The sequence below is a fragment of the Crocuta crocuta genome, unplaced genomic scaffold (genome assembly GCF_008692635.1).
Source record: "Crocuta crocuta isolate KB4526 unplaced genomic scaffold, BGI_CrCroc_1.0 scaffold118, whole genome shotgun sequence".
NCBI lineage: Eukaryota > Metazoa > Chordata > Mammalia > Carnivora > Hyaenidae > Crocuta > Crocuta crocuta.
Window position 1 is genome coordinate 13,850,713 of NW_027551558.1, and position 25,353 is coordinate 13,876,065.

At 35.0% G+C, this 25,353-nt stretch overlaps 1 protein-coding gene across 1 annotated transcript in view; it reads right to left on the reverse strand.

Annotated features, from left to right (window-relative positions):
- FBXO11 (F-box protein 11) overlaps positions 1-24,800 on the reverse strand; it is a 26,173-nt gene extending 1,373 nt beyond the window's left edge. The window contains exons 1-21 of the mRNA XM_077749278.1: positions 24,678-24,800; positions 24,466-24,547; positions 23,895-24,039; positions 21,857-21,986; positions 21,051-21,134; positions 20,836-20,968; positions 18,290-18,396; positions 18,093-18,204; positions 17,683-17,789; positions 17,461-17,598; positions 9,777-9,994; positions 8,263-8,348; positions 7,316-7,410; positions 6,208-6,330; positions 6,035-6,120; positions 4,797-4,873; positions 4,565-4,708; positions 2,180-2,290; positions 1,197-1,304; positions 774-882; positions 33-131 (exon numbers count right to left, since the gene is read on the reverse strand). Of these exons, the coding sequence (XP_077605404.1) occupies positions 33-131; positions 774-882; positions 1,197-1,304; positions 2,180-2,290; positions 4,565-4,708; positions 4,797-4,873; positions 6,035-6,120; positions 6,208-6,330; positions 7,316-7,410; positions 8,263-8,348; positions 9,777-9,994; positions 17,461-17,598; positions 17,683-17,789; positions 18,093-18,204; positions 18,290-18,396; positions 20,836-20,968; positions 21,051-21,134; positions 21,857-21,986; positions 23,895-24,039; positions 24,466-24,547; positions 24,678-24,785 (2,402 nt within the window). The 5' untranslated portion in view covers positions 24,786-24,800. The remainder of the gene's footprint in view (positions 1-32; positions 132-773; positions 883-1,196; positions 1,305-2,179; positions 2,291-4,564; positions 4,709-4,796; positions 4,874-6,034; positions 6,121-6,207; positions 6,331-7,315; positions 7,411-8,262; positions 8,349-9,776; positions 9,995-17,460; positions 17,599-17,682; positions 17,790-18,092; positions 18,205-18,289; positions 18,397-20,835; positions 20,969-21,050; positions 21,135-21,856; positions 21,987-23,894; positions 24,040-24,465; positions 24,548-24,677) is intronic.
- Positions 24,801-25,353: the final 553 nt, after the last annotated feature.

Genomic DNA, 25,353 nt, shown 5'->3' on the forward strand with positions numbered 1-25,353 from the left:
TGGGTAATAGAGCAAGCAAGTGTGCTACATACCTATCATGTCTAATAAATTCTACATCATGTCCCTGATGGCACTTCTTAATGCAGTTCACACATATGGCATTTCGATCTGTGGTGTTACAAGTGTGACATCTACAAAGCAAAAGCTTGTATTATTTTTCTTGAAAATGATATTTCCTCAAAATACAGCATTTTACCCTATGACCCTTTGGCTTATAAGAAAAGAAGACAACCCAAACCAAAATTTTTGTGGCCCCATCCCAAAATTTCTGCAAAAGGAGTTCAATGTAATAAGTGAATCTTTTGTTCTGTATCTTCTGAGAAAAACAGCTGATTTGCAATCTAACCAATTAAAGTCTGTATTGAATCAAGTTGGGGGAGAAGGGAGTAAAAAAACCACTCAGTGACTAGGGTATATGGAACACTTAATGACAGCTTTACTTTAAAACTCCTAGGCAAACAATAATAAGCGTTGTGTTCCACCTTCCTAGTGGTAGAAAGTTAACTGCGGTGTTTTTTTTTTTTTCGTATTAATGGTCCCCAACACAGAATCCTTAAGTAGACTGATCACAGAACTCAATGTGGACAAATCTATATAAAGTTCTCAGTTATGTTCTCTTTCCACTGGCAAATACCAATTTCCTCTACCTTAAGAGAAAGAAATCTAAAAATGTTAGGCCTTGCCAGTTTAGAAAAATCACACACCCCACACACAGAAAAAGAGAATTGACAATCTCCCCCTTTCTGAGACTCACAAATAATTTAGAAATATACCTGTAGAAATCATGCATGGGATAGCTGGTATAACTTGATATTTTATATAAACATTGGCCTCTACTAACAGCCTTTTCTATGGCGTCTTGATTGTTCATTATTTTGTTATCTGTAATAAAAGAAAAAATAAAATTCTAGAGGACAGACAACGTAAAAATATACATTAAAATACTTAGGATAAAAATATTTTAATAGAAGAGTCACTTTTTAAGACCTTTAATGAAGGCTAACCAACTGAGTAAGAGTTTAGGATTTTCCTTGTGTAAGATATTCCAACTGTTGAGAATAAGCTGAAACTTACAAAGTAGTTCTTGAGTTGCAGTTAACTTGGTAGATTGACAGAGGAAGCAAATAATGGCTTCTGATAGCCATTTTTCCATGGCATATTTTCTGTATTTACAGGTAGAGCAGACTCCAACATACCTTTCATTGTCACATTAACACCAGATGCTAAAAATAAGCCTCCAAACCGGTTGTTAAAAATCTGATTGCCTTCTAGTGTTGCAGTTGCATGATTTGTAATTTCAATACCTGAAATAAAATTTACAGTAGATACATATTATACAGTTTCCTAAAAGAAACCTGCGATACAAGCAAATATAAACTAGTTCTTTTACATAACAAGTGTATTAGCTTTAAAAAAAAATTTTAGTGTTTATTTTTGAGAGGAAGAGGGAGAGCGAGCATGAGCAGGGGAGAGAGAGAGGGAGACACAGAATCCAAAGCAGACTCCAGGCTCTGAACTGAGCACAGAGCCCAATGCAGGGCTTGAACCTACAAACTGAGATCATGACCTGAGCTGAAGTCAGATGCTTCACTGAGCCACCCAGGCACCCCAAAAAGTGTATTAACTTAACATCTCAAGAGTAAGATGAATTGTTTGAGTCCTTGAGAGTAAGTCTGTTTTCTACTGTTAATAGTCCACTTTCCTTGCTAAAGGAAGGAATGTGACAGTTGGTTCATAACTTTCTACTTTACAAACTAAGTAGAAGAGGATAAATGCCCAGAAGTATACTGAGGTAGCCATTAGCTGTACATAAGAAAAAAGGAGATGGATAGCTATTTGGGATGAAAATAATTGTCATCTTCACAGGCAAAAAGTTGAAATTATGCATACTACTTTGTGAGGCCAGAGGGTTTGAATTTATCTGTAAACCTGTATTCTATCCCAATTAATGTTTCATAATTACTACCGAACACCAAGAGATATTTCTTAAGTTCGGCTTAGAGAAGAATCCAGAATCTGGACTGGGTGCTCTCATAAGCAATTGTTAGTTGATAGGCATTCAGCCACTTTGCAGTGCAACTTACACCTTTAGTTATTAAGCAAAAGAGAATTGATAGACTAAAAATCAAACACTTTATAGAAAACAAGCAAGAAACAGGTAACAAAAGAAAATACAAACCTGCAGCAAATCCATCAAATATTCTGTTTTTCCTTAAGACTGGATGACTATTAGTGCTGATGAGAACACCTGCTTGAGCATTCCTGAAAATATCATTTTCTTCAAGGAGACCTAGAAGAAAATATTTCCTCAGATTAAGGCTAATGCATATAAGCTTTACGAGGTGTTTGGTGGTATTTAGGTATTCTTTCAGTTTCTTATTAATTGCATTGTATAAAATTCACAGGACTAATTTTTCAGCTATAAGGAAAGTTTATTAGTAATTGTGAGGATTGTAAGGTAAGACTTAACTAAAAATGGCATGTAAACATTCTAACGAATAACTGGAAATTCCATGGTAGCAGGAACCACCTGCAGTTCATTCACCATCACATCCCCAGTGGCTGGCACATAGTTCTCACTAAAAATGCTGAATTAAAATTAATTCCTTTTAAATGTTTTTGGAACCTTTGGAGCACCCCCAGTGTTTTCATTCAAGCCCTGATTATTTCTGGCCATTATAATCAATCTGATCAATTTCCTTTACTCTAGTCTCTCTTTTGCTGTTATTTTCCCCAGTTTCCTACACCTCTATCACGTACCTCTCTGCTTAAAAACTATTTTCAGAATAAAATTTAAAATTAAGTTGCCATTTAAAGCCTTTCAAAATATTCCCCCAACCTATTCTGCTGTCTTCCTACATTACCTATGCTTTGAATATGCTATACATTTTTATCTCTAATGCTTTTGGTTTGTATTATTCCTCATCCCGAATGTCCTACCTTCTTTCTTCCTAATATCATGTCCTCTGTAACATTTTTAGTTTCTCTCCATCAAATTTATTATGGTCTTTTCTGGGAGTATAACATAATGATCAATAATGAGCTGAGGAATGAGATTTCTGGCCTTCAAACACTGATTTCACCTCCTCCTAGCTCTGAGTAGGAAAATTACTTACCCACTCTGTCTCAATGTCCTTATCTGTAAAATGGGAATAATGAGACCTACCATATGGGGTTATAATGGGGATTAAATAATATATATAAAAGTATACAGAACTAAGTATTAGCTATATTATTCCTATTAAATCTTATGTATAGTGAATTACTAGTTGTGTACTAGTGTTTCTCTGCTCTCTGAAGACGTGAAACATGGTTTTTATTTCTGAGGACATTTGACCCATCTGTAGTATTTGTCTTGACCTTAAATTGCTTTTCCCCTGGAGAAAGACTTCTAAGTTACTATCTGTAATCCTTGCTTTTGCTAAGACCCAGTCTGAATTCCATATATAAAGTCTCTTAGGATTTGGGCCCTGCCTCTTTTCTGGGCTCAACTTTCAGTACCTCTTTTCCTTACTAAACCACTTTGTTTCCTTTAGACTTTTGTTTTAATGTGCCATTAGACTATAAACTTTCTGGATGTAGTACTGTTTTATTTACCATTGCATCTTTAGCATCTGTATCACAGTTGTTAGTACATAAGTGTTCAATTAATACGTACAGAACAAATGAAACTGAAGTAAGTATGCTTTCTATACCTGGAATGACCTCCCCACCCCATTTACCAGTGAATACTCATTTTTCAAGACACAGCTCAAGAGTGATTTTAGTACCTGAACCTTTTCTCAACACCTTACGAATAAAACTATTCACTGTATTGTGTTTCCTCATTATATCTTGTAAATACTCCTATCAGATATATTACTTAATTATTAGATTCTAAGCTCCTTCAGAGTCCATGTAAATTTTGTTGCTTTGTATGTTGTAGTAATAACTAGCTATCCCTCTGTATAAGATATGTGTAGTGCTGGGTTACTGACATTTCAGGAATGGTGATAAATTTGCATCTGACATTCTCCCCTAGTCTCTTTTTATGAACAGTGTACATTTGCAAGGGGCAGGGACTGTGGAACTTTTGCCTCAATGCAAAATGAGCTGACCTTTATGTATACAAAACCAGGCACACCCATTGGCTTCATTAATTCCACTCTCCAACAAACACAGTTGTAAACAGTTACAAAGCAATACTTCTTTACTACAGACATTTTCATATATTTACAGACCCAATTAATTTCTCACCTAGTTCTATAACTGGATTTCAATGTTTATTATAATCGTATCACTATTCTAAACAATTAAGTCCAGAAAGAGGATGTAAACAAATTCTACCTTAAAAAAGCCTAACTGGCATACTCAAGATGGCTACAAAAGGAAAAGAAAAATTGTGTAAACATTTGCCTCCTTTACCTCTAGGCACTAATCTCAACCATCTCAAGACCTGATAAGGAAAAGACTGAGATTCACTCATTTATAACATATTAATTGGTGATGTCACTGATCTTTAAAGATACGGAAGAAGAATAATGAAAAACTGGATTTTTCACTAATGCAAAATTAACAACAATACCTCGACCCCCATTAAATATACAGATGCCACCATCTCTTCCATCATGGATTTTATTTCTTCTTAGTGTAGGATTACTATCTGTCTTAATCCAGACTCCAGCCATTGCATTGTCAAATATTTCATTGTCTTCTATACAGCCTAGACCTACAAGTGTAAAAACGTAGGTTATGTTATTTGGAAAATACATTTGTAAAGACAATTAGCTGAGAAAAAGAGAAAAGATTCAACATACCAGAATTATACACAAGAATTCCACCATTCTGTCCTCCCCAGATTTTGTTGCGTCTAATTTTGGGGTTGCTTCCAGTCCTATGGATACAATAGAAAATAATGCCATTTAAATTACTTCTACTCCTGGGGCATCTGGGTGGCTCAGTCGGTTAAGCATCTGACTTCAGGGCAGGTCATGATCTTAAGCCCCGCATCGGGCTCTGTGCTGATAACTTGGAGCCTGGAGCCTCCTTTGGATTCTGTGTGTCCCCCCCCACCCCCACCGCCCCTCTGCTCTTCCCCTGCTCACATGCTTGTCTCTCTAAAAAATAAATAACATTAAAAAATAGGGGCGCCTGGGTGGCTCAGTTGGTTAAGACTTCAGCTCAGGTTTGTGGGTTCGAGCCTCGTTGTCGGGCTCTGTGCTGACAGCTCAGAGCCTAGAGTCTGCTTCAGATTGGGTCTCCCTCTCTGACCCTTCCCCTGCTTGTGCTGTCTCTCTCAGAAATAAATTTTAAAAAACATTTTAAAAAAATAATAAATTGCTTCTACTCACATTCATGTTTTATGAGGTAACAGTGGAAAAATTCATACTAATCACAGTAAGAATAAATATAACAATGGAATCCTTCCAAGATGCTCTGAGAAAGTTTACTGATAAAGACACTGATTTAATTTTGCTTAATTCTATTTCCTATAGAATACACAACTATAGATTATATTACAACTATACAGTCTCTTCATACACAAACTAAAGAGGATGTTAGATTAAATGACTATTATTGCATACTCCCCTCATATATAAAATGAAGGGCTGAATTATAATTACTATTACAGTTTCTAAAACTGTTAAAATACAGCAAAGAGGGGTGTAAAAACTATTAATTTTACAGAAATAGTGTAAAAATAGAAGTTCCCATCTACTGAGCACCTACAACACACCAGGTATGACTCGTAAGTGTTTTTTATCCAGCCTTCTACTTTCCAAGCATTATGGAGTCCACTGGCAACTATGACTGCTACAGTGGAGGACAGAACAGTGGAAATGCGCACTTACGGCAAGCGCGTATGTGCCACTGGCTATCTTCAGCTGGTTCAAGAAAAGTTATATTCTGACAATTTAAGCCAAGCATGTGTTAAGAGAATGAATACACACGGAGGAATAAAGATTGGGCATTAAATAGCAAGGAAAGTTGCACATACCCCACATACTCCCACCCAACTTCTTCCCGAAAGAAAGCCAAATGTGAAAACGTTTACCTTATCTGAACCCCTGAATACATATGATTATAGATATCATTGTCCTCTAGCACTCCATGTCCATTGTCATAAAAATAAACACCAACCTAAAATTAAAAGATATTGTTTTCAAATGACAAGAAAGTGTTTACCAAACAATGTATTTCCCATATAAAAGTCCAAAATAATTTTACCTGCTTCCCACTATGTATCCTGTTTCTTCTCAGTACTGGAGTGCTGCCAGTTGTCACCCAGACCCCAGCCAGAGTATTACTATAAACTTCATTCTCTTCTATTACGCCTTGTCCTTTTTCATGCTAAATAAAATTTATTACAATACATAAATTACAATACATATCTTTTAGAAACATTACTATATGTATATTCTAGAATAAGTAGTTTATATTCCCCCTTTAAAGACAGTTATGATAAAAAAAAATCTCAATTTTTGTTTTTTAATCTGGATAAGGAGGTAATGATAACATTGTTTTTATGTAGCCTCGACATGAATTTAAGCTCCACAAGTTTCTATACTGTTCTTTATGCAGTTTTGTACTTATAAATCTATTATAGAGTAGCAGCATTCAATTTTCTTCAGCAAAAAAACTTCTTCTCTCTCATTTAATAAGTTAATAGTTATTTCAAGTTTATTACTGACGAAATGATTCAAAATAAGGTCTTAGGGTTACTAAATTTTAATTTTGAGTGGAAGACTTAAGATATGGACATTTTTACAACTGAAAATAAAAAGTAGAGTCACACCTAGCATTACACAAGGACCTTTCTAAAATTTCCTACATTTTCTCCCTTGAATAAGTTCTAACAGTTTTAGATACCATGGTAACAGAAGACACAGGACTAATATATGATTTTACAATTTTGAAAAATGCTCAATTATATTTCAAAATAAATTCAAGTAAGAAAATGGCTTTTCAAAAAATACTGAAAAATATTCAAGTCTAGGGGCATCTGGCTAGCTCAGTCACAAGAGCGTGAGACTCTTTTTAGGGTCATGAGCCCCACGCTGGGGGGCAGAGATTTCTTAAATAAATAGATGAATTTTTAAAAAAATTAATAAAAAGATACATCTTCTATGTCTAAATTCACTCAGCTGACTGAATTTTACAGAACACTACACACACTATAAAAGTAAGTTATTCAGATACTGGCAGAGAGAACAAGAGTCTTATTGTATAAATATTAAAGACAGTCATAAATTTATACTCTACAAGTTAAATGTGGTCTACCCCTTCTCCTTTGGTTTTAATGCATGGCATTCTACAACTATATTCATTAACTTACCACATAAATCCCACCGTGCTGGCCATCATGAATTTTGTTATGTCGAACAATTGGACAACTGTTTGTCCTAATCTGAATTCCTGCTAGTGCATTGCCTATTTAAAAATAAAAGTTACAATGTCAACATAAGGAGCCTAGTGGAACACAGTAAGAGTTTTACATTACATAGTAGTTAAAATTTTTACAATTTTAGGAAAACCATGAGTCTGTGAAGTATGCCATATTTGGAAAGATATTTATGGTCCATGAACATTAAAAAACAAAACTAAGGGAACTAGGGAGTATAAAAAGAAAAATTGTAGGCAGTATGCATATAATGGTTAAGAGCAGAGACTTGGAAGCCAGGCTGCCAAAATTTCAATCCCAGGAATTCTACCTTCCTGTGTGACTGTAAGATATTTAACCTCAGCATACCTTTGTTTCCTGATCAATAAGTGGGGATATTTAATACTGTCTACTTCATAGGGTTGATGTGAATATTATATGATTTAATACAGGTAAGGTGTTCAGAATAATGCCTGAAATTGAGTAAGCTTTATGTAAGTATTAGCCGGAACATATCAGTGTCTGGCACACAGACACCTAATAATGGTTTGCTGAATTACTACCTCAAAAAGGTTTAATGAGGATTAAGTATTTTCCTTTTGTAGTTAGTACCAAAGCGAATGGAGTGAATCTAAGTAAACTGGAGATACTTCCTGAGACTAAGGTCATATTTATATTTTCATCATTGATATCTGGCTAGGGACTGGTACACAGTGGATACTCAGTAAATGTTGAGTGAATAATGACTGTTAAGTAAATAGATAACACAAATAATCTTTACTGAGAGTTTAAAGAAACTGGATCAATTATCCTACTTGGACAGTTTCAAAGCGGTCCACTGTGTTAATGTCAAGAAGAAAGGCCAAGCTCCAAAACTGTATAGAGCAAAACCACATGCTTACCATAAATGTCATTTCCTTCAATAAGGCCTCGTCCATCACCAAAGATGTAAACTCCCCCTTGATTTCCATTAAATATAGAATTGCCCCTGTATTTATAAGAAATAATAAAAAATAACTACTCAAACATCTACAAGCTTACTTGTTTTACATAATCAATTGTATGGCCACGCAATTAATAAATAAAAATTATTTATCTTCTATGGGCCTCAGATTAGTTTCCTAATCTGTAAAATTAGGGACTCAGATTAGATGATTTCTAAATTCCCCTGTAGTTCTTTCTTTTTTTTTTTTTTAATTTTTAAATGTTTTATTTATACCTGAGAGAGAGAGAGAGAGAGAGAGAGAGAGAGAGAGAGAGAGCATGAGCAGAAGAGGGTCAGAGAGAGAGGGAGACAGAATCTAAAGTAGGTTCCAGGCTCTGAGCTAGCTGTCAGTACAGAGCCTGATGCAAGGCTCGAACCCACGAACTGTGAGATCATGACCTGAGCCAAAGTCAGACGCTCAACCGACTGAGCCACCCAGGCAGCCCCCCTTGTAGTTCTAAAACCTAAAGTTTTGAAAAGCCACCTAGTATTTGAGACAAAATAACATTTTTTCCCCCCAAAATATTTGAGAGAGTGTGAGTACACATGAGCAGGGGAGGAGTAGAGAAAGCAGGAGAGAGAGAATCCCAATCTGACAGTGTAGAGCTGATGTAGGGTTCGATCCCATGAACCCTGAGATCATGACCTGAGACAAAATCAAGAATTTGACGTCTATTAAGTGACTGAGCCACCCAGGCATCCTGAAAATAACATCCTTAAAAATTCCCTCTCAAAACTGCTAATGCAATGAGAAGAACTGTTTTTTAGCTCATCTGGAAACATCTGCTGAATATGAACAAGATGGAAATCCCATAATCTATTTTCATAAAGCCAGTGGAAAATAAACGTTGTCAATTACAAACAACTCATTATCATTGATCACATTTACAATAGTTCTGTTCTACAATCTTAGCCAATGCCTCTCAGTGTGGATCTGTTTCCTTACTGTGGCCAGAGGGAGTGGTAGGAACTATTAAAGAAAAGTGATGGCTTGAAGTTTTCACTTTTTGTTATTCTTGGACTCTCTCTGCAAGAATCTTTGAGGTAATTACTTTCCTGAATTATGCTATCTGCTGACTCTTAGACAAAAAGAGAGAAGATAAGGTCATTCGGCTTCCAAGAGAAGTTCATGGCTCTATGTACTCATTTATAATGCAGTTTGATGAATTTAAAATAAAAATCACAGCATTTGCAATTGTTCATAAAATAATATTATGTATGGCTTAGATCACTAAAAAACAAACAGAACACCCTAAAATAAAAGCAACAGTTATGCTTATTCAGATGCATAGACATTTACTAGGAAAATCTATTCTACAGCAGTCAGGTGTCTAGGAAAAACATTTAGAGTTAAAGTTAAGTATCCTGACTTTTCTTATAACACAAAACAGTGTGACAAAGTAACTTCCATTCATAATTACATATAAATACCTTATTGTTGGGTCACTATTTGAGGTAATCCATACACCTGCAAAGTTGTTTGCATAGATTTTATTCTCTATGAACTGCCCTCTTCCTTTTTCATGCACATATATTCCTCCAGTCTGCCCATGATGAATTTCACATCGAACCACTGTGGGGTTAGCATAGGCTTTTACTTCAAAGCCTGCTATTCTGTTTCTGTGTATGTTGCAACTTTCAAAGTAACCCTGTAAAATACAGAAATTAAACTGTAGGTAAGGCTACCTTCCAAAAAGAAATGACATTGAAAAAAAATGACCTTTTAGTGTATACCTCCAAATTAAGTATCAGAAGTGTTGAGGAGTAAGAATAAAACATAGATATACACTAAATTTCAAATGATAAACATGAAATAAAAGAGACTTAAGTATTTTAGTAAAATGGAGAACCACAAATTTTCTAATTAGTTTGAGTATACTCAAAGCCAGAAAAGAAAAATAGGGAAAGATTTATTCAGTACATGCAAATAAATACCATTACTCAATAAATATACAGATCCAATAGTATTAAATAAAGTAAATCCTTGTAGATTTAAAAATGCCCCAAGAAATCAAATTCTAAAAAGCTGACTTAAGGACATAATCAGAGACTATAAAAAAAGACATATAAAATAATGTTCATCTTAGCCCAATTATAGGGAATTGGTTAACATCCTTCTGAAGACTTATGTTTATACTCTACATGCTATCATGTTAAATAAAAAGAACAGTACATATTTTAAGATAGTATACATTAAGTATGATCTCAATTTTCTTTCAAGAAAAACAAGTTGAATAAAACAAAAATATGAGGGTGTGATTATCTGAGTAGTATTATAGATGACTTTTGTATCCTTTATACTTCTCTTAATTTCTTAAGTTTTCTGTAATGGACATGCTTTACTTATTTTGTAATGAGAGTAAAAGTTACTGTCATACTGAGATCCTAAATTCTAAGATCCAATCAAGACTAAATATGAAGGGAAAAAAAAGATATTTTTAAGATGGCACTTCACCTCCTGGTCTATCTGCCTTCAAAAACTCCAAGTGTTCCACTGAGATACCACCTCACGCTGGTCAGAGTGGCTAAAATGAGCAAATCAGGGGACTCTAGATGCTGGCGAGGATGTGGNTTGTAATTTTGGAGTGCAATTATAACCAGATCCATTTGGTTCTTGTTCTAAGCTGTATTCTTCAACTTAACCTTTTAAGGGTAATAAAATGCTATTTCAGCCCCTCCTGCTACTTCATAGCTTTATTTCTTAATTTGTCCAGAATGTGGCAAGGAAATGTGTTATTTACTGGGCTGCCATAAAGATTCAGTAAGCCCACTGTCATCTACTGACTATACTAAACATACAGTACTGCAAGTATATTTTGCTATGTATTGACTAAACATGATTCAAATGCAAGGATGCTCTGTTTTCTTTAGGTTTTGATTTTGTACAGTTAAGATAGTCAAAGCAATTTATTTTGTTAAGTTTATTTTTTTGAGAGACAGAAGACAGAGTACGTGCGCGCATGACTTGGGGAGGGACAGAGAGAAGAGGGAGAGAGAAACCCACACGGGCTTCGCACCATCAGCACAAAGCCTAATGTGGGGTCTAAACTCATGAACTGTGAGATCATGACCTGAGCCAAAACCAAGAGTTGGACGCTTAACCCACTAAGCCACCCAGGCAACCCCTAAGATGGTCAACTAGATCCACAAGTTTATTAAGGCAAACAGCAGTCTAAGGCTCCATGCAGTCAGTGCAGAGCCCGATGTGGGGCTTGAAACCACGAACTGTGAGATCATGACCTGAGCAGAAATCAAGAGTCAGACGCTCAACCGACTGAGCCACCCAGGCACCCCTGTGATCAGTTCTTTAAACACTTCAATATATTTATATTCACATGAGGTTTATCAAGTTATCTTCCTGAACATAAGGTTTTATAATCTGCTCTAATCTGGACTGATTGCCCTGGTCACAGGCATGCAGTCATTTACCGTCTTGCAATTTAAAGGTTAAAATGTCTCTTAGTTTCATCAAAGATGGAGTTTGTAACCTATATTTTTTTGTTTTAGGATAACTTTCAAGAAAAGAAAGCAGTAAAAATTTTTTTTTCCTTGATTTTTTTTTTTTTTAAAGGAAACTCTACTCCCAATGTGGGGCTTGAACTCACGACTCTACAATCAAGAGTCACATTCTCCAGGTGCACCCTCCCCCTATGCTTTGAAAACCAGAAGCCTCTATATTGCTACAACTGTCATTTTATTACATTCAGATAGAACAATGACTGACTGACTTAATAGTTTTATAATTTTACAAGTAAACCTATCTCTTATGGGCCTAAAGGGTTCAGTTAATGTAATTCTGCTTTAAAATACATTTTAATGGAATGCATCTGTTTTAACAGCTGCCTTTAGTGTAAAATAGCCTAATAATACAGAAATGTTAAGTAGGATATAGACAGAATTCTACTTTACCTTATAAGATGCAAACCATGAAAACTCCAACGTATATACACAAGGACGTTTTGTTGAATGATCCCATAAAAATGATTCTGTCCCCATCAAAGCGTCAAAGATACCAGATTGCTATGAGCTTCTTCCATATATAAATTTTTGTTTATTTATTTATTTTGAGAGAGAGAGAGCAAGAGCGAGCACGTGGCGTAGAGGCAGAGAGAGAATTCCAAGCAGGCTCCGCACTGTCAATGCAGAGCCTGATGTGAGGCCTGAACACGTGAACCATGAGATCATGACCCGAGTTGCAATCAAGAGCTGGGATGCTTAACCGACTGAACCACCCAGGCACCCCAAGCTTCTCCATATATAAAATAAGGGCTTGTTAACTTCTTACCACAAAATCTAAATCTAAATGCTTGCTGTACACATTACTATAAAGTTTTGAAAGTTAACTTTCTATAACGTTAAAAATGGACATAAAAATAAAAGACAAAGGACTTTTTCATTTAAAAATTTTTGGAAGTGCAACAGTCTTTATTAAATATGACAAAGTAAAAGGCATTCAAGAATTTCTCTTAAAACTCTCCAAATAAAATAAGAATGAGAGATATAGGAAAAAGGGGCGCATGGGTGGCTCAGTCAGTTAAGCGTCCGACTTCGGTTCAGGTTATGATCTCACAGTTCGTGAGTTCGAGCCCCGCATCGGGCTCTGTACTGACAGTCAGCTCAGAGCCTGGAGCCTGTTTCGCATTCTGTATCTCCCTCTCTCTCTGATCCTCCCTGCTCAAGATGTCTCTCTCTCTCTCAGAAATAAATAAAACATTAAAAAAATTAAAAAAAAAAGAAAAATATAGGAAAAAAACATGCTATGTTCACTGAAATAACGTCTGCAACCCAAACTTTTATAGAACACTTGCCAAATACTGTGAAATATGCATAAGGAAGAGTAGGTGATCAAATTTAACAAATGCTACCTTAGAGCTTTAGCAATGTAGTTTCCCCCAAATAACTGAAGGTTCCAATGAGCCAGGACAATACTAAAGTGATGAGATCTAGTGGTATGAACTAAACATAGGAAATATTTTCATACTATTTTCATAGAAATATCCCAGGCATAAGGAGTAAATCTGAGTAAGGAACACAATAAACATGAAACTTCTATCATCAAAAAACTTACGCTTCCTATCTAAGGGACACTATCCAAAGTAAAGGAAAATGAGAGGGAGGAGGGCCAAATTTCAACATAGATGGTCTGTCATCTGTCAATCCATCATGTGTCAAATTCATAAATTTAGAATAAATGTCTCAAAAAACTTTATAGCAATTTGATATTGTTACAGTATTCTAATTATATTTCACACAAAACAATACTCTGGAATGTATTTAACATTAAAAAAAGATAATTGGGAAACTGTGAACAAAGACAGAAAAATGTTTTTAGGAATGAGCCTGGTACTGGGGTTACATGAAAGAAAAAAAAGAGGGAAGAATCTTCATCTTTTAAAGATACATGCTGAAATATTTACAGACGAGAGGATAATGTCCAAGATTTACTTCAAAATAATCTACAGAGTAGAGAGTAAAGAGTGACTGAGTAAGTACAGATGAAACAAAATTGGCCATGAACTGATAGCTGTTAAAATGGAAAATGGGTACATGGAGATTCATTCATTATACTATTCTACTTTTATGTATGCTAGAAAAAATCCATAAAGCAAAATATATTAAAAATTAGAGCTAAAAACCATACTGGAAACAAAACAGGAAAAAAAGACAAAACTATGGAAACATAGTAACAGACACAGAGAGCCAAGTTTCTAAAGAAAGGAACACATGGAGTAAAACAAAACAACAGTAAAACACAGCATCAACAACAACAAAAATCTACATAAGGATTCTGAAGTAGAAAAGCAAATCTTTTTCAGAAAAAAAAGAAAAACAAAAAACCAGAATGATCTCAGACTTGTTAGCTACACTGAATGCTAGAAATGTAAAAATGACTATAAAATTCGGAGGGAAAAAGTGCACTCAAAACTGTGTATATTTACCCAAGTTAAAAGGTAATGGGGAATGTGTTCTCAAGTGGTAACAGTTCAAGCTACAATACCTGTAAACCCTTCTTTTAAAAATTAACCATTTTTAAAATAAGTGTCTGACTCTTGATTATGGCTCAGGTCATGATCTCACAGTTCCTGAGTCCAAGCCCAGCACTGGGCTCCATGCTGGCAGTGTGGAGCCTGCCTGGGATTCTCTCTGTGTCTGTCTCTCTCAAAAATAAGTAAACTTAAAACAGACAAAAAGAAATAATGAATGGCCAGATGGCAAAGTTCAGCCATACAAAGGATGAATAAAAAAAATTCAGCAATGGACAAACTATTGTAAAAGGACTACAGGTAAACAAATATAAATACAGGTCAATAACTATGGGAATGAAAATGTTATAAACCTTACAAAAGAAAAATAAGAATATAAATGATGGAATGGAGACAGGTTGAAATATAAGGTGTTTATTTCCTCATTTTTCATACGAGTTCATACTTAATCCTAGAGATGTCCTTTATACTGGTGCATGTGGTATCTTTACAAATACAATTCTTTAAAATAAAAAGACGAGAAAATCGTTTATGATTATTTTTATAAATATAGAAATTTAAATTCTAAGTATGTCAGCAGACAAGAAAAGGGAAAAAATTTAGAATACGTGTCTATTTAAAGAAAGTGGACAGCTTAGAAACTAGTTTTAAATGTTTATTCTAATGTTCTTTGAAGTTGTATAGAACACAAAGTCAAATTTTAAGAAGATTATACTTAGTGATGTTACCCTACTGATCATGGGGTGTCAACACAAAAACAATGAAGACAAGTCAAAAGAATACCTGAAATGGAAGAACATCCTACCAAAGAGGTTATGCTTTAATTTCCATCCTTCCCTTACAAATGTGTAACACCTTACAAATCTCTTCATTAACCCTTAATGAAAATATCTGTCTATAGCATTGCCTAGAGCTGTAAAGTTAAAAAATTTGTAAGCTCAAATACGTATATAAAAAAACTGTATCGGGGTGTACAATGACGAGTAAAATTACTGTGATAAACTGAAGTTAAGTGACTATCACACAGGTCTTTTAAAAATGAGGAAGCTTACTCAGGTTAAAATTATCTTGGTTCCTCAAATCTCGCTTGTCAAAGAGACCAAAGGAATGCAAAAATAGGATAATGGAATTGTTGGTAACTCTGGGGCAAAGTCTAAGGGCAACAGGAGCAGAGAGATACTAGTTAGTATGTATGGTGCATTACAAAATGAGAGTTCCATTTAGGAACTATAGCTAAAAGAGGCTGCTAACTAAGGAAGGGGAGATTTTCAAGATTCTTAAGTTTTGATATCCTCCATATCTTTGCCCAGACTCCCCAATTCCCACGCTTCCTACTTCCCTGTTCCTTGGAAAACGGGTACAATTTGCAGTGAAACGTCAATTTCTTTATTCCAGCTGGAGACGGGTAAGTGGTCATCTCCACTCTTGATTACTTATTATATTTTCCCCACTCTGCTTTTTTTAAACAAAGTTTTTTTATGTTTACTTTTGAGAGAGACAGAATGCAAGTGGGGGAGGGGCAGAGAGAGGAGACAGAATCTGAAGCAGGCTCCAGGGTCTCAGCTGTTAGCACAAAGCCCAACACAGGGCTTGAACTCACAAACTGCAAGATCATGACTTGAGCAGAAGTGGGTCGCTTAACCGAGCCACCCAGGTGCCCCCCCACTCTGTTTTCTTATTGAAACGCCTACGTTTTAAGTTAACTGTTCTTCTCAGGTTACAGTTACCCCAGGAATATGATGCACTGGATGGTCTAAAACCTTTTCGGTGTAATCAGAATTTCATAAAAGAGTACTCCCTCTTGGTCTAGATCAGTTTTATTTATTAAACAAATTTTTTTAAATTTATTTTTGAGATAGGGAGAGACAGAGCATGAGTGGGGGAGGGGCAGAGAGAGAGGGAGACACAGAACTGAAACAGGCTCCAGGCTCTGAGCTATTAGCACAGAACCCAAGGCGGGGCTCGAACCCACAAACCGTGAGATCATGACCTGAGCCAAAGTTGGATGCTTAACCAACTGAGCCACCCAGGTGCCCCTAAATCAGTTTTAAAAAAGAGTTCTACATTAGGGTCTTAGACACAATGAAAGTAAAAAATTTTCTTCACTAATTGACGATTTGTATATGTGAATCCAACACTCCTCTGTTGCTTGATTCGTACCATACTACAGCAAGACAACTTCACTGTAACCCCATTTGGCCATCATATCATCATCTCCTCTCCCATCCCTGACTCCTTAACAAAAAATGTTGCCAATGTTATACCAGGGCTTGAAAACTGCCTCAATGAAAATTAGACATTAAGTGAAAAGAATACCTGAATAGACACCAAAGACCATTATTTTAAAATAGTGTCTAAGAGAATGCAAAAAGTTGTACCTCTAGAAACTTGTGTAAATGACATAATAGTCTAAAATATCATCCATCAAGACACCTAATTAACTGCTGCATCAGTTTTAGAAATGATATTTTATTATCAGTGTATTTCTTGTTAAAATTCTGCCAGTTAAAAAATTTTTAAAGCACTAAAATGGAATGATGAAACCATTAATTCTCAAAAGTGTAGTCTAAAAACAACCTGTATTCAACTCACTTACGGTACTTATTAAGAATGCATATCCTAACTCCCATTTATATTATTTATTATATCTGGGTGATTTTTATGCACACTTACATTTGAGAACTACTAGATCTTACTCCCCTCAAAGATTATATCAATTCCCAAAGGACACCATCTTCTCTACATGCACATAATATTAGATTCATGAATTTACAGATTACTGCACATTGATATTAAAGTATGATGCTAAAATTTCCTTTTAAATTTTTTTAACGTTTATTTTGAGAGAGAGGATGGGTACGTGTACGTACTGTACGTACAAACAAAGGAGGGGCAGAAAGAGAGGGAGAGGGAGAGAATCTCAAGCAGGCTCCATGCTTTCAGTACAGAACGTGATGTGCAGCTTGATCCCATGAGCTGTGAGATCATGACCTGCGCTGAACTCAAGAGACAGACACTCAACCAACTGAGCCACCCAGGTGCCCCTAAAATAAAAATCTTTAAAAAAAAAAAAATAAAAAAAGTTTAACCAATATGAAGTCAGGTTTTTTATTAAGCATAAACGTTCTTACCATGCCATGATCAAATGTGAACACACCAACATCACGTCCGTGATGGATATGATTCCGTCTAATAATTGGGTTTCCATGATTTTTAACCCAAATTCCAGCTAAAGCATTATTGGAAATTTCATTATCCTCATATATTCCCTACGACAATTAATTAGAAACAGGCATTAGCAAAACTTTAAAAAAATTTTTAAAAAGAAAAAAACCCACGAAATTAAAAAATACCTGTGCATGATCTGTTATATAAAGTCCAACATTTTCACAGTCACTGATATTACAGTGTTTGATAGTGGGACATGCTCCTTGACCACTAACACATACTGCTGAGCCAACTGTAAAAAGAAACATTTATTTAAAAACCTACTGGACAACGATACAATGACTCTCTTTTCTTTCTTTTCTCTCTCTTTTTTTTTTTTTTAAAGAGAGAGCGAGCGAGGAAGACCAGGGGAGAGGAGCAGAGGGAGAGAAAGAGAATCCAAGGCAGGTTCTATGATCAGTGATGAGCCAGATGAGGAGCTGGATCCCACAGCCTTGGGGTCATGAGCCAAAATCAAGAGCTGGACACTCAACTGCCTGAGCCACCCTGGCACCCAATGATTTATTTTATAATACAACATAATGTTAACACTAACCTGTACATGTACTTCGGATGATACAGTGATCAATAATAGGGCTACAATTTACTGTAATCTCTAAGCAGTGGTGTGCATTATGGTGTTGAGCAGATTTGTCATCAGGGTTAAACTGAAAAGGAGAAATTTCACTTGAAACAGACAACCACTGCCTTAAATGATTTCAACATACATATTCCAAATCTTAAATTCCTTACCCTTATTGTCATATATCCAACATAAGCATCCTCAGAACCTTCCATAAAGACGAAGGTTGAGTCTCTAGTGTTTTCAATTATAACTTTGTCTGCTACTTTTCCAGGTGCTGTGGAGAAGATATTTTAAAACACATTACCTTTATTTTTTTAAAGCACATGATTTATCAGATGAAATTGAAATAAAAATTTCTTAGTAAAAATATTCTGCCATAAAACTAGTAATAAAAATCCTTTTTATTGTTCTAAGTTGGGTACTTTATTTGGAGGGGGAATTTTTTTCATTTTTTAAGAAAAATTTTAATGGAAGTATAGCTGACATATTAATTTCAGGTGTACAATATAGTGACTTGACAATTATATACATTCCAAAATGCTCACTATGGAAGTGTAATTAATTACTCTGCCACCATACAAACTTATTATAATATTACTGATTATATTCCCTAAGCTATACTTTTCAACCTGTGACATTTATTTTATAACGGGAAGTTTGTACCTCTTAATCTCATTCCCCTTTTTCGTCTGTCCACTCACCTCCCCTCTACAAACCACCTATATGTTCTCTGTATTTATGAGTCTGTTTCTTTTTTGTTGTTACTTGTTTTGTTTTTTAGATTCCATATATGAATGACATCACTTGGCATTTGTCTTTCTCTAACCTACTTTCACTTAGCATAATATGAAGGGGGAAGTTTTAAAAAAACATTAGTATTGAGTAGATAAGAATATTCACTTTATCAGTTAACTATGTTTCACTGGCCTTTACTATATGCAGTTATATTTAATGTGAGTATTATTTGAGTATTATACTCAAATTCATATATAATAATATTTCTAATAATATTTAACTACTAATAGTGTTTAGCATCAAATAAATGACATATTAAAAAATGGTTTCTTGTGGAAATAAAATCGCCTCTGGCAGCACCAGAAAAAGAAGCTTAGGGAGAAGAAAGAAGGGGATGATGAGTAGGAAGAGAAGGAGAGAATCCTTCTAATTTAAACTTATTTCCAGTTCTGGCCTTGATTTGGAAAGTACTGCAAGTCACTAGGCAAAATTTTCTATGCCCTCCCCCACTAGTCTCTATTGGCAGTAAATGCAAATTTCAGTTACAAGTAATAAATGCTNAGCTATACTTTTCAACCTGTGACATTTATTTTATAACGGGAAGTTTGTACCTCTTAATCTCATTCCCCTTTTTCGTCTGTCCACTCACCTCCCCTCTACAAACCACCTATATGTTCTCTGTATTTATGAGTCTGTTTCTTTTTTGTTGTTACTTGTTTTGTTTTTTAGATTCCATATATGAATGATATCACTTGGCATTTGTCTTTCTCTAACCTACTTTCACTTAGCATAATATGAAGGGGGAAGTTTTAAAAAAACATTAGTATTGAGTAGATAAGAATATTCACTTTATCAGTTAACTATGTTTCACTGGCCTTTACTATATGCAGTCATATTTAATGTGAATATTATTTGAGTATTATACTCAAATTCATATATAATATTTCTAATAATATTTAACTACTAATAGTGTTTAGCATCAAATAAATGACATATTAAAAAATGGTTTCTTGTGGAAATAAAATCGCCTCTGGCAGCACCAGAAAAAGAAGCTTAGGGAGAAGAAAGAAGGGGATGATGAGTAGGAAGAGAAGGAGAGAATCCTTCTAATTTAAACTTATTTCCAGTTCTGGCCTTGATTTGGAAAGTACTGCAAGTCACTAGGCAAAATTTTCTATGCCCTCCCCCACTAGTCTCTATTGGCAGTAAATGCAAATTTCAGTTACAAGTAATAAATGCTAGCTATCTTTAAATGGGCCAGGTACAGTGTCCTTAAAAAAAGCAGCAGAAATCTTAAAAGTGACTGATCAGTGTTCAACAACTATTTCATTACACCAATCTTTAGAAACTTGACTATAAAAACAGCACACAAAAAAATTTACAAAGGAAATCGGTTTCATTAAAAAACAGAAATAAAAACATTAACCATCTTTATTTTCAAATAAAAGACATAAACAAGTATTTTTCTTTTCTTTTTTTTTTAAACTTTTTTTTTTTAATATATTTTTTTTTATTTATTTCTAGGAGACAGAGAGAGAGAGAGAGAGAGACAGCGTGAGCTGGGGAGGGTCAGAGAGAGAGGGAGTCACAGACTGAAACAGGCTCCAGGCTCCGAGCTGGCAGTCAGCACAGAGCCCGACGCGGGGCTCGAACCCACAAACCGCGAGATGGTGACCTAAGCGAAAGTTGGACGCTTAACCGACTAAGCCACCCAGGCGCCCTGTATTTTTCTTTTCTTAACGAATAACAAATAAGACAGTTGGACAAGGTATAAACATTAATACATACATCTAAAAAAAAAGGATTCATCTATAATATTTGAACTTTTATGATTTCATTTCTGTCATATGCAATATTCCTGTTCTTTCTTACCATTAAGGTATTACCAAGGTTCACCTGGATTTTAAGTCATTAGTGCTTAAAAAACAAAGCAAAAAAACCCATATTAAATTTCTAATGACCATGCATTTCAAAATACCTGCACCAATCATGGTGATTGGCGATTCAATATATATCCACTCATCAGTGTATATTCCAGAATGAACAAAGATAAGTCCATCAAAATGAGCTTCTTGTACCCCACCAAGGGCATCTTCAATTGTATCATAATACTACAAAAAAAAAAAAATAAGTGTCAGTACAGAACTGAAAGATTACCATCTTAAGTCTTATAAAAATACAAATCAAACATACCAACATATTTTCTCTTCCTTTATATCTTGCAGGATTACTGTAGAAATGTTCGGCAAATCCTGGCTTTACATGTGCACCTTTATACTAAAATGTCAAAAAAACAAAACAAAACAAAAATAACCAGAAACAATGACTACTAATATAAACATTACATTCTAAATTAATTTAGTATTGTATATTTTTATTAAACAGAAAAAAGTTTTTAATTATTCTGATTAATTTTCTGTTGCATACTGCAATGTAAAATCTGAACAGCTTACGACTCAGTAATATCCAGTAAGGACAAAGTTTGTTAATCTCAGCACTACTGATATTTTGGGACAGAAAATTCTTTGTTGTGGGGGTTGTCCTGTGCATCTCTGTTAAAATGTTTAGCAGCACCCCTGGCCTCTACTGACTAGATACCAGTAGAATCCTCTTCTCCACTTGTGACAACCAAAAAGGTCTCCAAACACTGCCAAATGTCCCCTGTGGAGCAAAACCACCCCCAGCTGAGAACCACTCATAGAGGACCACACGAAAATTAAGGTAAATGTGAAACTTTAAGACAACTCTCAACCATCAATAATTTAAGAAAAGGTTCAGAGAGATCCATATAAAGTTTAACTGCTCTTAGGCTACTGATGCTTACTGCCACTGTTTAAATTATTAATAAATATATCGGCAGTGAAAAGAATTACTGAACATTCTGTTGACTGATAAATATTCATTGGCTTAGAACCTATTCTTGAGTTTAGTTTTTTAAAAAGAAACTTCTGGTTACAAATATACAGTATAAATCAATATTTTCCATTTATACTTCATACCAACTGCTGGAAACTCTCTTTCCAAGGATTTGGATGTTCATATTCTTCTGGATTAATCTGGTAGAATTTGCCAGGTTCAGGATGCATCATAGGGCGAGTATATTCGAAAACTTCCATGTATAATCGTTTCCTGGAGGAGGAGAGGAATGAAAGATTTCTTCATAAAATGTCCTTTAAAACAACTTTAAAAACTATCTGATGCTTTAAAACACTTAAGAATATAAAAAACCAAAATTATAAATGTAAATGGTTTTTGGCTAAAATAATATAACTAAATATAGGGGCGCCTGGGTGGCTCACTCAGCTGAGCATCTGGCTTCGGCTCAGATCCTGATCTCACAGTCAAGTTTGAGCCCAGTGTTGGGCTCTATGCTGACAGCTTAAAGCCTGGAGCCTGCTAAGGATTTTGTGTCTTTCTCTCTCTCTGCTCCCTCCACCACTTGTACGCTGTCTCTCTCTCTCTCTCTCAAAAATAAACAAACATTAAAAAAATTTTTTTTTAATTTATAACTACATACAAAAAATAGTCCACCTCCTCAAATAAAAAAGGGTCAATTCTTCAAAATTTGCTTAGGGGGTAAAAGGCCACACTTACCATAAATGGCTCATACAGTTATTATTTAAAAAGATGGCTTTCGGGTTGCCTGGGGGGCTCAGTCAGTTAAGCACCCAACTCTTGGTTTCGACTCAGATCATGATCTCATGATTTGTGAGATCAAGTATGGCACTGTGAGGCCGCTGATGTGGGGCCTGCTTGGGATTCTCTTTCCCTGTTTCTGTCCCTCCCCTGCTCACACACGTGCATGCTCTCTCAAAATAAACAAACTTTGAAAANGATTCTCTTTTGTTTCTGTCCCTCCCCTGCTCACACCTGTGCATGGTCTCTCAAAATAAACAAACTTTGAAAAAAATAATTAAAGCATGGCTTTCAGTAAAATACTCTGAACTTATTAACTCTTTGTATATCTTTATATGCTATTATCAGGATCCATCAAATCTCAGAAATGTACTGATAGTAACTATTACCACTTCCTATAAAAAGCAGTATTTCAGTCTTTTTATCTACAGATAGTTTCATTTATTACAGTTGTGATTATATAGTATATAAAATTCTGTATTCTGCTCTTCTCAAAAAATTTTTAGAACAGCATTTTACCATGTTATTAGCAACTCTTGTAAAAATCACTATTAACTGCCTATATCATCCTCCAAGTAGACATCACATTGTTAGTCCATTCCTTACTTCTAGACATTTATGAGGTTATTTCTAATTTTCCCTATAACTGAGCCATTATGAAAAATTTGTACATAAGGAAAAAATCTCCGGAAGTGAATTACATTGGTCAAAGGGCTTGCATAAAGGCTGATAAATACAACCATCAAAATCAGTGATGTAACACAGTTTTCCAAAAGCGATGTAACAAAATCTACACTCTCATTAAACTATCAGTTTGAATCACCTGTTCTTTTTTTCTTAAAAAATTACCTATTTGAAATTAGACATAGCTCTGTTTCTAAAAGGCTTAAATTTATTTTTTCTTTTTTTTTTAAATAGTTTATTGTCAAGTTGGTTTCCATATAACACCGAGAGCTCATCCTCACAAATGCCCTCCTCCCTGCCCATCACCCCCCTTCTTCTCCTCCCCTATCCCATCTGCCCTCATTTTGTTCTTGGCATTCAAGAGTCTCTCATGGTTTGCCTCCCTCCCTCTCCCCCACTATTTTTCCCCTTCTTCTCCCCCATGGTCCTCTGTAAAAAGCTTAAATTTAAATGAACATTTACCATAATCACTCAGTTGCTCTTAAGTAATAAATAGCAGAGAAAGTACTTCCTTTCTTGTTTTATAAATACTGCTTGGACCAACAACCTACGTTTGTGATAAACAGGTAACGTGGAATTTATAAGCTTTCTAATTTTGTTCCAACTGTTTAATTTTAACTACCAACTCACACTTCAACTTCCCTACCATCTTTAGTGTTTGGGGCAGCAAATAATATATATATATCTCAAGATGATAAGAAATAAATTTCCACTTACCATAAAATTGGATCATTAGCAAGCTCACTGAAGCGTTTACACACACAAGCTGCTCTACAAAGATCCTGTTCCAGCAAGTAAGAGAAGATTTTTAGAACCACTTCATCTGGCAGTTTCTCCTGAAGATACTGTTCAGCAGGTGCTGCTAAAAAGAGATTAACAAACAGAATATAAACAATCTATTTATTGTGCTAGTGACAACTTTCTCATTATTTAAGAAGCATTATTTTCATTTTATCTTATGAACAGCTTTTATTTTTTGATAACAATCATTTTATACACATTTTGCTTTCATAGATAATACACACGTTTGCTATCTTTTGTCCTAACTTAAGTATTCTTCTTTTAGCTTTATGCACCATTTCAGAAACTGGTTAAACACATAAAATGTATTTTTATGCAACAATTAAAGTCAAAAGAGTGAGATCAGATTCTCATGTTTATTCTATAATATCACCTTCTCAATCCCCAATATACCATTAACCTATATTTAATAAAATTTTAATTTTTGGTATCAAACAAAATTAAAAGATTATTTAACTCTGTCCCTTAGTTTTCCCAAAGGAAATACCAGATAGATCTTGTGATTTTCCAGATACTCTTGCACGTTTTGCACGATGGCCAAAATTTTCTGTTGTTGAAGTTGAGGCACCCTTCAAAAACAAAATGAAAACTAATTAAGCAAATATTTTTACCATACATAATCATTACTTCTAAAAAATGGCGGCATTTCCCTTTTTTGTTTCTTAACAATTCTTTCATTACAAAAAGAAAAGCAGTTACCTCCATACTGCTCTTTGTAGGACACGCTGTTCTTTTTGGCAAAAGAGTTTTTCTACGAAGTTGGTATGGACTATTTTGTGCACCAGGACCTGATTCTTCAGCAACCATATCTGCAGGTACATCATCATCTGTTATAAACAAAAGCAGTATGAAAAATGACACCCATTTTTTAAAAAAAGCTCTATGGATGCAGTATATTTTTAAGAAGCTTCATAAATTTGATAGGGGGAGAAGGGGCAGGTACAACTTTTATATAAAATTCCAGCCAACTGGATAAACATCTGAAAGAAATGTTAGACTTCTAGTTCATTTCTTCAAAACAAATTCCAAAATAGAGCATATATTCAAGTACAAAAAAACCGAATCACTAAAGGAAAACAAAGGTAATTAATTTTTATAATGCTAAAGTGGAGAAGTAGAACACAAAATTTGGAAGGCATTAAAAAAAAGTGAGGAGCATGTTCACTTGATGAGGTGGGAAGACTTACTACTACATGGTTATAGCCCAAGTAGGTGAGGAGAGTAGCTTGGCAAGAGGTATCAGAATCAAAGTGGGATGAGCAGGGTATCTATGGAGAGGGACAGCTAAGTGTAGGTATCAGATATCAAGTAGGATGAAAACAACATTTTGCAGACGGTGGTCTGGTATAGGGTGCTGGAGCTCAAGAGGGGTAAG